The sequence below is a fragment of the Brienomyrus brachyistius genome, chromosome 1, assembly GCF_023856365.1.
Source record: "Brienomyrus brachyistius isolate T26 chromosome 1, BBRACH_0.4, whole genome shotgun sequence".
In the NCBI taxonomy this organism is placed as follows: domain Eukaryota; kingdom Metazoa; phylum Chordata; class Actinopteri; order Osteoglossiformes; family Mormyridae; genus Brienomyrus; species Brienomyrus brachyistius.
In genome coordinates this window covers 11,772,471-11,787,956 of record NC_064533.1, presented here as the reverse complement: position 1 = coordinate 11,787,956, position 15,486 = coordinate 11,772,471, and the positions used below count along the sequence as shown (strand labels likewise).

The 15,486-nt window shown below is 52.5% G+C and overlaps 1 protein-coding gene across 1 annotated transcript in view; it reads right to left on the bottom strand.

The window, feature by feature from the left end:
* The window catches only part of sox5 (SRY-box transcription factor 5), a 118,902-nt gene that overhangs the window by 20,844 nt on the left and 82,572 nt on the right, over positions 1–15,486 (bottom strand). Inside the window, 3 exon segments of the mRNA XM_049011261.1 lie at positions 4,530–4,598; positions 5,924–6,096; positions 11,807–11,893. Of these exon segments, the coding sequence (XP_048867218.1) occupies positions 4,530–4,598; positions 5,924–6,096; positions 11,807–11,893 (329 nt within the window).

Sequence of the window (15,486 nt, the reverse complement as noted above, 5' to 3'; positions counted from 1 at the left end):
ATCCTCTCCCATTGGATTCCGTTCCCATTTGCATTTAAAGGGGAAGATACCGGACTGGCTTCCTGACACCAACCATGTGCCATTGAAGTTCTAACGACTTCAATCACTGAACTTTTTAAAGGAGTCCCATAACTGAACATTTTCCTATATTTATGTCCATTTTTTTACATTTATCAAACTTTGAAAATTAAAACGTCATTAACGTCAAAACCTCCGAATGGTACAGTTTTATTTAACAAACATATTGCTGCATACTAAAATCTATTAAACATATTAAAATCTATATTGCTATATTGCTGCATGAACTTTATTAAATAATTGGGGTGGTCAAAATGATCAGGCCCGTGTGAATCTGTCAGGAAGCACTACAGTGAAGTTAGATGTTCGGGTGTCAAACCTGAAACCCATATGATGCGACTGGCTCAATTAGCACCACATTCTAATAAATGGACTGAAAGGAGCAGAGCTAGTGGTACGTTAGTGGCAAGATCGAGAGGTATGATGCTTATCTTCTTTGTAAAAAGTAATTTCATCATGCCAAAAACCAAAAAAAAAAAAGTAGGGACCTCTGGGAGAAGACGGCGGATGCTCATCTTAAGGGGGATGGGAACACGATGGTTTCCACGCGTTTCTGCATCACTGCAAAATGCAAAGTGACCCACTCTGTCAGAAACAAAGCTGGGCATGGTGGCAAGTGCAAGATTTCAAAGACTTTGGAGAAGAAAATAATCAGAGATGCCAACAAGATCCCCTGGATCACTGAAAAGGCCACTGGATTGGCCTCTTCTGGAGTCTCAAAAAAAAACTGTTGGGTGAAGGGTCTTCGTGGTGGGAAGCTTTGACATTATCAGCCAAGGAAAACTTCACTGCTCACGCAACAGCGTATGAAAGCTAGACTGGAGTTTGCCCTGGACTTTCAGAAACATGTAGATGAACTTTGGAAGTCTGTCCTTTGCTCTGATGAGACACAACTAGAGCTGTCTGGGCACATGTATACAGTGAAGGAAGAGAGAGGCCTTCTGCCATAAACACACAGTTCCTACAGTTGGTGGCAGCATAATGCTGTGGGGCTGTTTTGTTTGGTTGCGTGGCATAAGAGAGAAGATCACGGTGACATTTTAAAGGATGATTTTAAGAAATCTGCTGCCAGTCTGGCTTTGGGTTGTCGCTGGGTCTTTCAGCAAGATAATGACCCAAAGCATACATCACAGTTGGTCCAGAACTTTTTGAGGAACACCAGAATCAAGGTCTTGGAGTGACCGTCTGAAAGCCCAGATCTCAATCCTACTGAGAATCGTTGGCGAGAGCGCAAGTTTAAGGTCCGGGCTCGAAAACCATCTAATTTGCATGAGCTGGAACAATTTGCAATGGACGTATGATCTAAGACCCCTCCGGAGATTTATGCAAACCTTGTGAGAAACTACAGGAGGAGGCTGCTATCAGTTGAGTCAGACGGGCTACACTATTGACTATTAATTGTCAGAAGGCTAATAATTTTGGCCACGCTATTTTTGTGCTTTCTCTGTTTCAATTAAGTGCATCAGTAAAACGTTTTCATCAAACCTCTTGGAAATTACTTTTGGAAGCAATTCTCATAAACAACACTTTAAATACCAGTCATTCTTCTTAGAAAAGGTTTTGCTCAATTTTGGGCAGGGGACTGATAATTATAACCTTAACTCAGCACATATCAGAAAGCAAGATCTTATTAGTGTCATGTTATTTGTCAAATTTTGCTTGGAAATTCAGATATTGTTTAACAATCGTCCAATTTACAGCCAGGCTACACTTGCTGGTTAACCGGGTTAAGTTAACCGCTCTCTCTCTCTGCACCGTACTGGGAAAATTCTGTCTGTTTTTCAGAGAACCTGTAGTTTCTAGAAGTGAGGGGTGTTTTCTCTCTGACATCTGCACAAGGTCCAGCAGGAACCATGTGGCCCAACACGGGGTCTTCCAGCCCGCAAACGCAGGGGCGACCCATACATCACCCAGACTTACTGCCAGCAAAACGTCACAGAGTAACTGGAAAAGAACTGCACTGGTTAAAAGCAGATAAAAAATATTTATTTCCCCTTATTTGAATAAAAATGGCTGCCGATTTTCATGCTTTGCAGACTTTTCAGACAAAAGTGTTGAATGCAGTTTCTATTTTACTCATAAATCTCATTTGCATAATGACAATATGAGTGTTTTTTGGTGAGTGTTTGATAAATAAAGATGTTTTCGGTTCTCTGTTTCGGCTAATTCCCCTTTTGTGTCACAATGTATACTTTATTTATGCCTTTTTTTTCCACTCAACTGTGACACCTCCATACAACCTTTTGCCGCGGGAGAAAGCCAGGTGCTCCGGTCGGTCATGTGACACGAATAAAACTGCCAATAAATCCGCATGGAGGGAGGAGGAAAGAGGAACTGGACCGGTGCAGTCAGGGTTCACGTGCACGTGAGGACGGGGGAGTTGGGGAAGCTGGACGCCATGCAGTTTTTGATGTTAGTCCTTGTACGATGAAATGCATGAGGATTACATCGCTAAAATGACTGGGGGGGGGGGGGATACAATTTTCCACACTAATAGGCCGATTTCAGATGGGGGAGGGGGTGACATTCCCTGTTCTTGGCACGCCGGACAGCGAAATCCTGCGGTCGTGTCGGATCAACACGTGTCCACCAACGAGGCCGGAGTGAGGGTCCGTCCTGAGGACCTTTCAGGCGGACATGATCTCTCACATTCCCAAAACGTTCCGACCACGGCAGCGCCGGCCCAGTTTTCATGGGAAGTGGCATCACAGGAAGTGGTTTTTCATCAGCACCCTTACATCCCATAAAATAAAATCCAAGCTCCTCAATTCATGCCCAGACATAACGCCCTTGCCTGCTATGTCCCGGTAAATCTTGCTGATTCTGTTGCTGGTGTGCTTTTGCTTTATTAGTGGTGCGTTTTTTAGGCTAATTACGGTAAGAGTAATACTGTTTGCAATGCCTCACTTATACCTGGCATTGAGGGAGACCCAGTGTTGCTGGGAAAGGAAGAATTACCCCCCATTGGACCAGACCAGCAGGGTGCCAGTGTGAGCATGGGTCATACAGCGCAGGGGGGGGGACTCTCAGCGCCCTCCCCCTGCCCCAACAATGCAGGATATCAGAGTATTGACACAGTCGCATGACAACAAAGCAGTAAGAATATTAGTCTTGTTAACTGGGTGAATGCGTAATAGATAAGCCATATTTTACGCCATTCTCCACCTCCCCCCGCGCTTGTGCTCCTCGGTTCCCCCACGGGGCCTGGCAGGTGTTTCTTTCATAGGCACAGGGGGGCCAGCTCTCCGCCGTGGGGGGGTCCCCGTGGAAACAGAGGCTCCCGGAAACACTTTAATTAGAACTGTCTCCTTTTCTGGCAGCGTCCGTCACTGAGAAACAGTTAGCAAAACAGAGCTGGGGGCTGGTAAGGGGGGGGGAGGGGGTGGGCAGAGAGGATAGGGACCTTCGTCTGAAACTTGGACATGGGGGGCAGGGGGAGTTAGGGCACCGCACCTACTCCCCACCTGGACCTGGACCGAATCAAAGACCGAGAGAGCGCCACCTACAGGGACGGTTCCATGATAACCCCTGATAACTAAGAGGAAGTGGCTGAGGAGTCATGGGAAAAGGCGGCGTGTGCCTCCGGGTCACGGGGCCCGCGTGACGTTTCCACACGCGGTCACACGCTGCGGCTCCCCTCTTTCCCACACGCACACGCTCCACCTCTCCCTCGCTTTCACACACAGAGTCTTTGTCCCTCGCACACAAACAAACACGCACACGAAACACACGAGTTGTTTGTCTTTGTTTTCAGGTCGCTGACCCGTGATTTCACTCAGGAGGAGCGAGTCTCTGCTCCGGGGCCTGTCACACGCGCACACATGCACATAGGCACGGCGCTCTGCCTCACGCCCTGGGAAACACACGTTGGGGCTCAGTAGGGGGGGGGGGGAGTGGCTGTCACACGCACGACGGTAGAATGGCGGCGCTCCAGCGTAGGGAGGGAGGCTCGACGTGCAGCTCTCAAGTGAGGCGTCTCTGTTTTGGAGAGGACGGGGTCCTGCCTCGGGCCTGGTCTACAGGGCCTCCCTGTATTATGGGATGTGCACTGCTAACAGCACATCGCTGACAGCATGGTGACGCATTATGGGACAGAAGCTTGGAGTCCGTTGCGGGGGTCAGGACGCCATTTTAGTGGAAAGTTGCAGGGTCACAGTATGGATAGGAGGCCAACAGACACAGACACACACAGATACACAGACATACAAAAACAGACATATATAAACACAGACACATAAAGATTCATAGACAGGCAGAGAGATAGATAGATAGATAGGACGACACACAGACAAGGAGACAGAGACAAAGAGACAGAGACAAGGAGACAGAGACCGAGAGACAGAGACAGAGACTGAGAAACAGAGACAAAGAGACAGAGAAACAGAGACTGAGAAACAGAGACCGAGAGACAGAGACAGAGAGACATTCTGGATGTGCAGCTGGAGACTGACCTGGATCTGTTGTTGGAGCAGGTTGATTTTGTGTTGCTGCTGCAGGAGCTGCTGCTGCTGTCGAGCGATCTGAGAGGATGCACAGACACAGGCACAGACACAGGCACAGACACAGAGAGGCACAGACATAGAGACAGAGACAGGGAGATGTGATGCTCAAGCTGCTTAACACTTCTGTTTCAACATTGCAGCAGCACAGAGTCACTGAGGAACAGTTAGCAAAACAGTGTATCTGAGTGCCTGTGTTCATCGGTGGTGTTAATTGGATTGTGTGTGTTTATGTGTCCATCTATTGGTGTCCCTGTGTCTATCTGTGTCCGCATTTATACCTGAGTCTTTTTCATGTGTCCCCCTATGTCAGTGTCTCTGTGTCTCTGTCCCCATATCTGACTCCACATCATTGATCCTATTCTTTTGTCCCCATGTCTCTGTTGCATCCCTGTGTCTCTTGTCCCTGTGATCTTTGCGTCTCTGCCCCTGTTGTATCTATGTCCCTGTGTCTGTGCTCTCATCCCCATGTTCCCGTATCTCTGTCCCTACATTTGTGTCCCTGGTGTGTCTGTGTCCCTGTGCTGCTGCTGTGTCTGTGCTGGTGTCTGGTGTGTCATCCCTGTGTCCTCCATGTGTCTGTCCCTACATCTGTGGTTCCGCACTTTGTGTCCCTGTGTCTGTGCTGTCATCCCTGTGCCCTCCATGTGTCTGTCCCTACATCTGTGGTTCCGCACTTTGTGTCCCTGTGTCTGTGCTGTCATCCCTGTGTCCTCCATGTGTCTGTCCCTACATCTGTGGTTCCGCACTTTGTGTCCCTGTGTCTGTGCTGTCATCCCTGTGTCCTCCATGTGTCTGTCCCTACATCTGTGGTTCCGCACTTTGTGTCCCTGTGTCTGTGCTGTCATCCCTGTGTCCTCCATGTGTCTGTCCCTACATCTGTGGTTCCACACTTTGTGTCCCTGTGCTGTCATCCCTGTGTCCTCCATGTGTCTGTCCCTACATCTGTGGTTCCACACTGTGTGTCCCTGTGTCTGTGCTGTCATCCCTGTGTCCTCCATGTGTCTGTCTCTACGTCTGTGGCCCCACACTGTGTGTCCCTGTGTCTGTGCTGCTGCTGTGTCTATGCTGTCATCCCTGTGTCCTCCATGTGTCTGTCCCTACATCTGTGTTTCCGCACTTTGTGTCCCTGTGTCTGTGCTGTCATCCCTGTGTCCTCCATGTGTCTGTCTCTACGTCTGTGGCCCCACACTGTGTGTCCCTGTGTCTGTGCTGCCGCTGTCTATGCCATCATCCCTGTGTCCTCTGTGTCTCTGTCCCTGTGTCCCCCATGTCTCAGTCCCCTCAGTCTGTACCCCGGTCCCGGCCACGCCCATGTCCCCGGTGCGTCTGCACTGCACGCTTACCTGATCCTGCTGCTGCTTGGCCAGCTCCATCTGCTGCCGCTGCTTCTCGATCTGCGAGGCGGCCAGCTTCTTCTGCTCCTCGTGGGCGGCCAGCAGCTGCTCCCTCAGGCTGGTCAGCTGCGTGATCATGCCCATCAGCTGCCTCTCCTTCTCCGCCAGGCTGTCGGGGGTCCCTGCGAGCGAGCGAGAGAGAGAGAGTGAGAGAAAGGGAGCACCAGCGTGGGAGCCACAACTTCCTCCCGGCTTCTGTCTTGCCGGCATCGTGGGGGCACCGGAACACGAGATGACCCCCCACAACCCACTGAGATGAAAAAGCAAGTGGACTGGGGTGGGGTTGGGTGACTGCTGTTTCAGCGGGTTGGTGTGTTCGGGGTGGAGAGGGGGCTGCTGCACGTGTGTGCGCCTGTCTCTGAGTGACATTAACATGCACCTCATTCCCCGTTGCCCCCCCTCCCCTCCCCCCACAAGCCAGCACAAAGCCTTATTGTTCCCAGCTGATACCTTCACCCTTGTACCCGTGACACATTCCTGACCAGGAGAACCAGATGAGGATGGATCACAGGGGGAGAGGACCCCATAACCTCACAGGAAAGTGAGAGTGATCGCCATTTGTCCCTGGAGAACTCCACCCCCCCCCCCCCCCTCCACAACCCTCAGCCCCGGCATCAACAATAGACAATAAACGCAACTGTCATGATGGGAGCCCGGTGGAGATATAAAGGTTACAGCTGAAACAACGGCATGCTGGCCAAACTCTCAGATGCATGTGCTTTTTTTAGAGGGGGGGTGTGTAGGTGAGACAAGAAAGAGGCTTGTGTGTGTGGAGAAGCTCGGCCATCCGGGGGGGGGGGGGGGGGGGGTGGACTGGTCCTGCTTTTTGGGGGGGGATCAAAGAAAGCTTTCTTTCAGTGGCTGAGCCACCCCCCCCTCCCAACACCCCCACCCCAGCTGGGAAGGAATGCAGATTGTCTGTAGAGTTAACTGTCAGGCCTGCCATGGTTAACCTGGCAAGCGGGGGGGGGGGTCAGGTTTGATTTACCACGAGTCAGAGGTCTGCGGACCCGGTCCTGATCCCTACATGTGTGCCGCCCTGCGTACCATCCAGCAAACGAGTCACATGATCAAACGAGTCACATGATCAAACGAGTCACATGATCAAACGATCACAGGGTCAAAAACGCCGATAAACAGTAATGCATCCCGCAGACACCCTAACGCCGGTGGTCTGAAGGGGGGGAGAAGGCGCCTCCCACATGGAAACCCCCACAGAGGGCCCCCCCCCCTGCGACGGGTTAGCTACTGGTGACTGACAGTTTTCAATGGGGCCATTTATGTAAAGCACACCACACACACACACACACACACAGTGGGTGTGTTAAATATTAAGGCGTGCTCCTGGGCCTACTGCATCCTCAGGGTCAGACCATCAGTCATGTGTTATGGCTGGCATTGTGCAAACTAGGGGTATACACACACACACACACACACACACAGACACACACACACACACACACAGATACACACACACACAGACACACACACACACACACAGATACACACACACACACACACACAGACACACACACACAGACACACACACACACACACACACACACACACACACACACACACAAACAAAATCCACGCATGAGAAATCGCACGCCACTTTGCATATTCAAATCGGCAGTGTCCGCACGCCTCGCTGACACGTGAGAGCTCCCCCCCGACACCCCCCCACCTCCCCCCCCCAGTGCTTCATTAATCATGAACGATGGCCTTCACCTCCGCACCCAGGACTTTGGCGGCGGATCAATAACTGGTTTCCTCCTCTTACAAACATCCTTAGGCAGATTGTATAACCCAGCGCACATCACATCCCCCAGTAATTAACTAATTTGTAACAATGTAATACTTGTCAAGAACCCCTTGAAACTAATTAATGACCAGCTTAGCAGATAACTCCCAGCAGCAGAAATACGCCAGAATGAAGAGAGGAGCGAGGCACAGAGGCAGAAGCAGGAGCAGCTCAGCGGCCACGCGCCTCCATTAGCTGCTGATTTCATTTGCGTGCCTGGGGGGGGACAGCCAGCACGGGGGGCCCCCACGCATGGGAACCCTCCACGCACAGGGACCCACCACACACTGGCATCCTACGCACATAGGGCCCCCCACACAAGGGGACCCTCTGCACATAGGGTCCCCCCCCCATGCACGGGAACCTGCCACACACAGGGACCCTCCACACACAGAGGCCCACCGCACACAGGCACCCTCCGGACATAGGGGTCCCCCACATAAGGGGACCCTCCACACTTGGGGCCTGTACACACACTGGAGCCCTTCTCACTTGGGGGCCTATCCACACACTGGAACCCTCCCGCACTTGCGATCTGTCCGCACACTGGAACCCTCCGCACTTGGGGCGTATCCACACACTGGAACACTCCACACTTGGGATCTGTCCGCACACTGGAACCCTCCGCACTTGGGGCGTATCCACACACTGGAACACTCCACACTTGGGATTCTGTTCCGCACACTGGAACCCTCCGCACTTGGGGCGTATCCACACACTGGAACCCTCCGCACTTGGGCGTATCCGCACACTGGAACCCTCCACACTAGGGATCTGTCCGCACACTGGAACCCTCCGCACTTGGGGGCGTATCCACACACTGGGAACCCTCCGCACTTGGGGCGTTTCCGCACACTGGAACCCTCCACACTAGGGATCTGTCCGCACACTGGAACCCTCCGCACTTGGGGCGTATCCACACACTGGAACCCTCCACACTTGGGATCTGTCCCGCACACTGGAACCCTCCACACTTGGGGCGTATCCACACACTGGAACCCTCCGCACTTGGGGCGTATCCACACACTGGAACCCTCCGCACTTGGGATCTGTCCGCACACTGGAACCCTCCACACTTGGGATCTGGTCCGCACACTGGAACCCTCCACACTTGGGGCGTATCCACACACTGGAACCCTCCGCACTTGGGGCGTATCCACACACTGGAACCCTCCACACTTGGGGTCTGTCCGCACACTGGAACCCTCCACACTTGGGGCGTATCCACACACTGGAACCCTCCGCACTTGGGGGCGTATCCACACACTGGAACCCTCCGACACTTGGGGTCTGTCCCGCACACTGGAACCCTCCACACTTGGGGCGTATCCACACACTGGAACCCTCCGCACTTGGGGCGTATCCACACACTGGAACCCTCCGCACTTGGGGCGGTATCCACACACTGGAACCCTCCACACTTGGGGTCTGTCCGCACATGTAGACCCACCACACAGGGACCCTCCACACTCTACTCTGGATGATTGCCCAACTATCAGCTGTTTCTGTGATCAACTTCAGCACAGCCAAGACGTGTCCCCAGGGCTGCTTCTTTACAGGCTTACAGGTATCGAATTTATGTTCACTATTATGGCCACGAGCAGTGGGGTGGGGGTTCATGCTTTAACTTACGATTCGCTCAGTACATATGCTGTGGGCAATTTGCCCTAACTGTTTCTCAGCTCTGCTGGGTCTAACGTATCACTAATGATAGTAATATCCATCCATCTTCCAAACGCTTATCCTTGTCAGAGCACTGGGGGGGTCTGAAGCCCAAACCAGGCGGCAGAGGGCACAGGCTGAGGTATGCAGTCCATCACAGGACACATGCAGAATCACAGAGCTCAGGCAATTCATAGTGGCCAGACAGGGAGGACCTTAAGGAAACCCACACAACTCCTAAAGGGGAGGGCATGCAAAATCATAATAATAATGATAATCCGAATACTCAGAGGTAGCGAGTTTAGGTACAGAAAGTACCAAGATTTTGTTCCAGCCAATCAATTACGTTCCACGTGGATGTATCTTATTTATACTCAATTCAGACTCAAATTATAATCCAATCTTGGATTCTACTTTCCGAACCTGAACTTTCCACTACAAACTGCAGCATTTATATTCTTCCAAAGTGTCTACTACTTACCCCATGTCTCAGCGTGCGCCCTGCTATTGTACCCTACTGTCTGGGGTGGCTGGTAAAGGCAAACCCATCTGTACGGGGGGTGACGGGGGGTTACAGCCAAACTGCGGCGGCTCTGAGAGGCGCTCCGGACCCCGAAGGGCCACGGAGCCGAATCAACGCCCCTCGACCTACACAGCTTTATTGTAACGTGTCGAGTGAGAAGCGGGTTTGTGGCAGCAGATTAAAACACGCAGATGCGCGCGCACACACAGGCACACACAGGCACACACAGGCACACACAGGCACACACAGGCACACGCAGGCACACACAGGCACACGCGCGCACACACAGGCACACACAGGCACACGCGCAAACACACAGGCATACACAGGCACACGCGCAAACACACAGGCACACACAGGTACACGCGCAAACACACAGGCACACACAGGCACACGAGCAAACACACAGGCACACGCGCAAACACACAGGCACACACAGGTACACGCGCAAACACACAGGCACACACAGGCACACGCGCAAACACACAGGCACACGCGCAAACACACAGGCACACGCGCACACAGGCACACACAGGCACACGCGCACACAGGCACACGCGCACACAGGCACATGCGCACACAGGCGCACACAGGCACACACAGGCACACGCGCAAACACACAGGCATACACAGGCACACGCGCAAACACACAGGCACACACAGGCACACACAGGCACACGCGCACACAGGCACACACAGGCACACGCGCAAACACACAGGCACACGCGCAAACACACAGACACACGCGCAAACACACAGGCACACGCGCACACAGGCACATGCGCACACAGGCACATACAGGCACATGCGCGCACCGTCTCCCGAGGCCTCCTGCACATGCTAGCAGTGAAGCATCTGCTCAGCATGGGGTGGGCTTTGGATCTTCATCAGACAGTTCGTCTCTCAAAGCAGAGAAAAAGACACGATTCAGTCTCTGAAGCCCCTCTGCCCTCTTCACTCTTAATAAAAAAATCGATCCCCGCGTGTTTAGTCAAATAGCACGTTTTCAGCTGTTCTGCCAGTAACCAGTCCTGAAGTCTAACAGCTGCTCCTCATCTCCTGTCACACGCGATTTCACTGTTACTGTCATATGTCATACATGGACTTCTGCTGGTTAAACCGTGTGACTGGATGTGCTGTTTGGTTGGTGCGAACTGGCCTAGATCGCATAGCTGGGAGTGGTGCAGAACAGATAGGGAGAAAGGGGGGATAAGCTGGGAGACAGACAGGCAGGAAAGTAGGCAGACAGGTATGGAGGCAGGAAGAAAGACAGGCATGCGGAAAAGCAGGCAGAGAGAGTGGAAAGCAGACCGGCAGACAGACAGGAAAGCTGGAAGACAGACAGACAAACAGGCAGACAAACAGGCAAGCTGACTGACAGACAGGAAAATAGGCAGATTGTCTGCTTTCCTGTCTGTCTGTCTGACAGATAAGCTGACAGACAGACAGACAGACAGACAGACAGACAGGAAAGCAAGCAGATAGACAGGCAGACAGGAAAGCAGATTGGCAGATAGACAGGAAAGCAGACTGATAGACAGACGAACAAACAGGAAAGCAAACCGGCAGACAGACATTCAGAGATACAGACAGAGATGGATAGACAGGAAGGCAGGCAGGCAGGCAGACAAGAAAGCGGTCAGAGAGATATGTACATAGACATAAAGGCAAAGAAGCAGGCAGAACGTAAGACAGATAGACAGGAAGGAGAGCAGCAAGACAGACAGAGAGACACACAAGTAGAAAAACTGGCCGACAGAGAGACAGAAATAACAGCCAACTCATCTAAAACTGGCGGCTTGAGGACCGGCTATGCAAAGAAATACAAAGCAATTTGTGTCACCTTTAATTTCCCCAAAGTTTCCCGATCCCATGGCCAGCAGTTTGTCCTTCCAGTCCTTGGAAAGCAGCCTCTCAATGCTGGGGGGTTCTGTGTGGGGAGAGGGGCAAGGGAGGGCGGGGGGGGGACAGAACAGAGAGGAATTAAAATGGATGGACTACGGCACAATAAAGCTCATTTAAAGTCCATTTGCTGTAATAAAGCGCACTGTGTTCCTGCCCCTAATGGCTTCATCAACAGGCAGATAAGAGCTAAAGAAGAAGCGTTTCCTCACCTGCTGTTAGAGAATCATTAGCCCTTTGGTCCATGAAACAAAGAGGATGTTAATGCACCACGACAATGGGCACATTATGAAGCCGCAGCTTTGTTTCTCTAATACATGCGAGGTCCTGCTTTCTTTGCCTCCGCTCTCCCCCCCCATCTAATTGCTAACCTGCCAAGGACAACGTCTCAACAGAACCGAAGGGAAAATTACAACAAAACCCGTAATAAAAACAGCGTGCTGATGCGGGCGGGCGGGCGGGCGGGCGACCATCTGTACGCCGTGATCTGTTTGGATCCCATGTACCGCAGGCGCGGGATTAACCCGATCGCAAACATCCCGACAGCTGCGAATTAAAACCATGACCCCACGTTTGACTGTTGATGATGAGCAAAAACTTTGTTTTTAGGATTATTAAACCCCCCCACCCGCTCTTCCTCTTTTCCCCGTCGGGGATGACACGAGTTATAACGTCTTAATCGCTTTCCGCGCCTCGTGCTTCCCGTCGCCCCACTTGTGACCGCCAGCGGTCCCAGGGACGAGACTCGCCGCAGAGTGGGTATGGGGATGAGATTAAAAAATAGGCCTTAGCGTAGTGTGCCTTCGGCCTCCGGGAGGCGCTGGCGAGTCTGTGGGGCTCTGAGCAGTTCCACGATAGCCTGCTGTTGGTGAATATGCCATGGCGGGCTGTGTGGGGATTTCAGAGACACTAACAACCTGATGATCACGTCTAATCTTTGGGACTTAAGCTTCAATCGGTTGCTAATGCTGCATTTGTACCTCTCTGTCGCTCCCTCTCATGATGACCACGCAAACATACACCAGAGTGTGAGGCCACATGGCGGATTCCCTGAGTGTCACACCAAGCACAGCAGCACCCTAAGCCCCCCCCCCCCCCCACTGGGTCCCTGTGTTGCATGGGCCTCTCTGGAAGCAGACCACTCTGGGGGCTCCTGAGTGAGGCAGACAACCGGCCCCTAAGGGTCCTCTCCCGGCTCCTAAGCTCTGGCAAAGACCTCCCCACAGCAGGGACTCCCTCCATTTCTTATAGCTAAAAATAGCAGATTTGTGCTGCAACTCTTCCAGCAGGGTGTCCCCCAGAAGGACCCATGAAAAGAAACTCGGGCAAGGGGGGTGTGGCACCTGCTTCCGCCCAGAACCATATGCCCCACCCACCTCCGTGGTCATGTGACCATGATAACCAGTTCAGTAATTACTGAGCTTTAGTATTAAAAGCACCACATTGGCCAATAAATATTATACTACTTATGTAACCTGAAGGTTTTCTGGTGTTTGTCCCTCACATCGAATGGTAGCAGCACTGTTATAAATCAGACTCATGTAACGATATAACATCAGTCCCAAAATCTGCGTCATCGAACAACACGCTTCTCACACTTTTACTGTAACAGCCCTCTGCAGTCATTTATTAATGCCACCAGAGAGAACTTATATATGACTTATTATTCTGGGAGAAATTACAAAGTGTTGAACGTTTATTATGCAGTACGCTGGCACAAAGTGCCCTGCACACAGCATGTACAAATTCACACACATATGCACACGCGCACACACACATGCAGACACACACACGCACATGCAAAACGCACACACACTCATACTAAGCAGAGCTGGGTGACCCACTATGGTGCTGACAAAACCACAGGTGACTTTTGCTTCCTGTCCTTCCCAAATCCCCCAGGCCCCACACATAGGTCCTCACACACAGGCCCCACACATAGGTCCTCACACACAGGCCCCACACATAGGTCCTCACACACAGGCCCCACACATACGTCCTCACACACAGGCCCCAACATACAGGCCCTCACACACAGGCCCCAACATACAGGCCCCCACACACAGACCCTCACACACAGGCCCCACACATACGTCCTCACACACAGGCCCCAACATACAGGCCCTCACACACAGGCCCCAACATACAGGCCCCCACACACAGACCCTCACACACAGGCCCCACACATAGGTCCTCACACACAGGCCCCACACATAGGTCCTCACACACAGGCCCCACACATAGGTCCTCACACACAGGCCCCACACATAGGTCCTCACACACAGGCCCCAACATACAGGCCCCCACACACAGACCCTCACACACAGGCCCCACACATAGGTCCTCACACACAGGCCCCACACATACGTCCTCACACACAGGCCCCAACATACAAGCTCTCACACACAAGCTCCAACACACAGACCCTCACACACAGGCCCTGTCAGACACCCTCACACACAGGCCCCAACACACAGACCCTCACACACAGGCCCCAACACACAGACCCTCACACACAGGCCCCAACATACAGGCCCCAACACACAGACCCTCACACACAAGCCCTCACACACAGGCCCCAACACACAGGCCCTCACACACAGGCCCCAACACACAAGCCCTCACACAATCCCTGTCCTGCTCCGAACACAGATCCGGGTTCCTGTCCCAAACGTACACCTCAACTCGCCGTCCTTCACACACACAAACAAGGCCCTTACCTCTCTCCACACGTTTTTGTATGGCTTCTCTCCCCTGCAGACACCCCCCCCCGCCAGAGGGCACTATTCTTTCCGGTATCTCCTAAGTCACCCCCTCGGTGCCGGAACAGAAGCACGAACGCAGACTCAGGCAGGGTGAGGCGCTGGTCTGCTCCCTGACCAGCGAGCGGCTAACTACAGGGCCTGGCCCTTTCTCAGGCTGCTATAATGTGTGTGAGAGGTGCGGGGTGGGGGGGCTGGACGTTATACCGTTACTGGAAGCACAGAGGGCCGCCCCTCCCTCTCCACAACCCTCTCTGCTGTACAATCCTGGCTACTGTTTTTTCCCCCTCCTGACAGCTGTCTCGCTTTCACCCCAACAGGTGTTATTAGCCCTCAGCGCGGCACCCCCTCACCCCACCCCCCACCCCTCCTGCATGCCATCCCTCCTCCCCCCCCCACCCCAAGTGCAACAATGACAGAGGCTTTTAAGCCAAAGAGCTTTGACAAGTGAGGGAGAACAACAACCGGCTGTGTGCAGCCATTCTCTGGGGCTCTCTCCCAGTGCCACGGCAATAATGGTTATTATATTTATTTATTAATAATGCTGCTATTGTCCCTAGCGACAGTCAGTCCATTTTAACTATTAATAAGGAGCGGGCCGGTGCTGTGCCTGGAAATAATGAAAGCTCAGTTTGTCGAAACGAGAGCATTTACGTCGTGAATAAAGGTGAGGTAGAGAGGTATGGAAAATTAAGATGGACGGACTGGCTGGGGTACAGACAGGCATCATCTCGACTGTAGGACGAGTAAAAATTTACCCCCCTTCATCTTTGTCTGCCTGCCTCCCCCCCCCCCCACTTTTATTTTTCCTGACCTCCCCGAGTGAGCAAAGGAAAATCAGGCAGGAAATTGGACACCA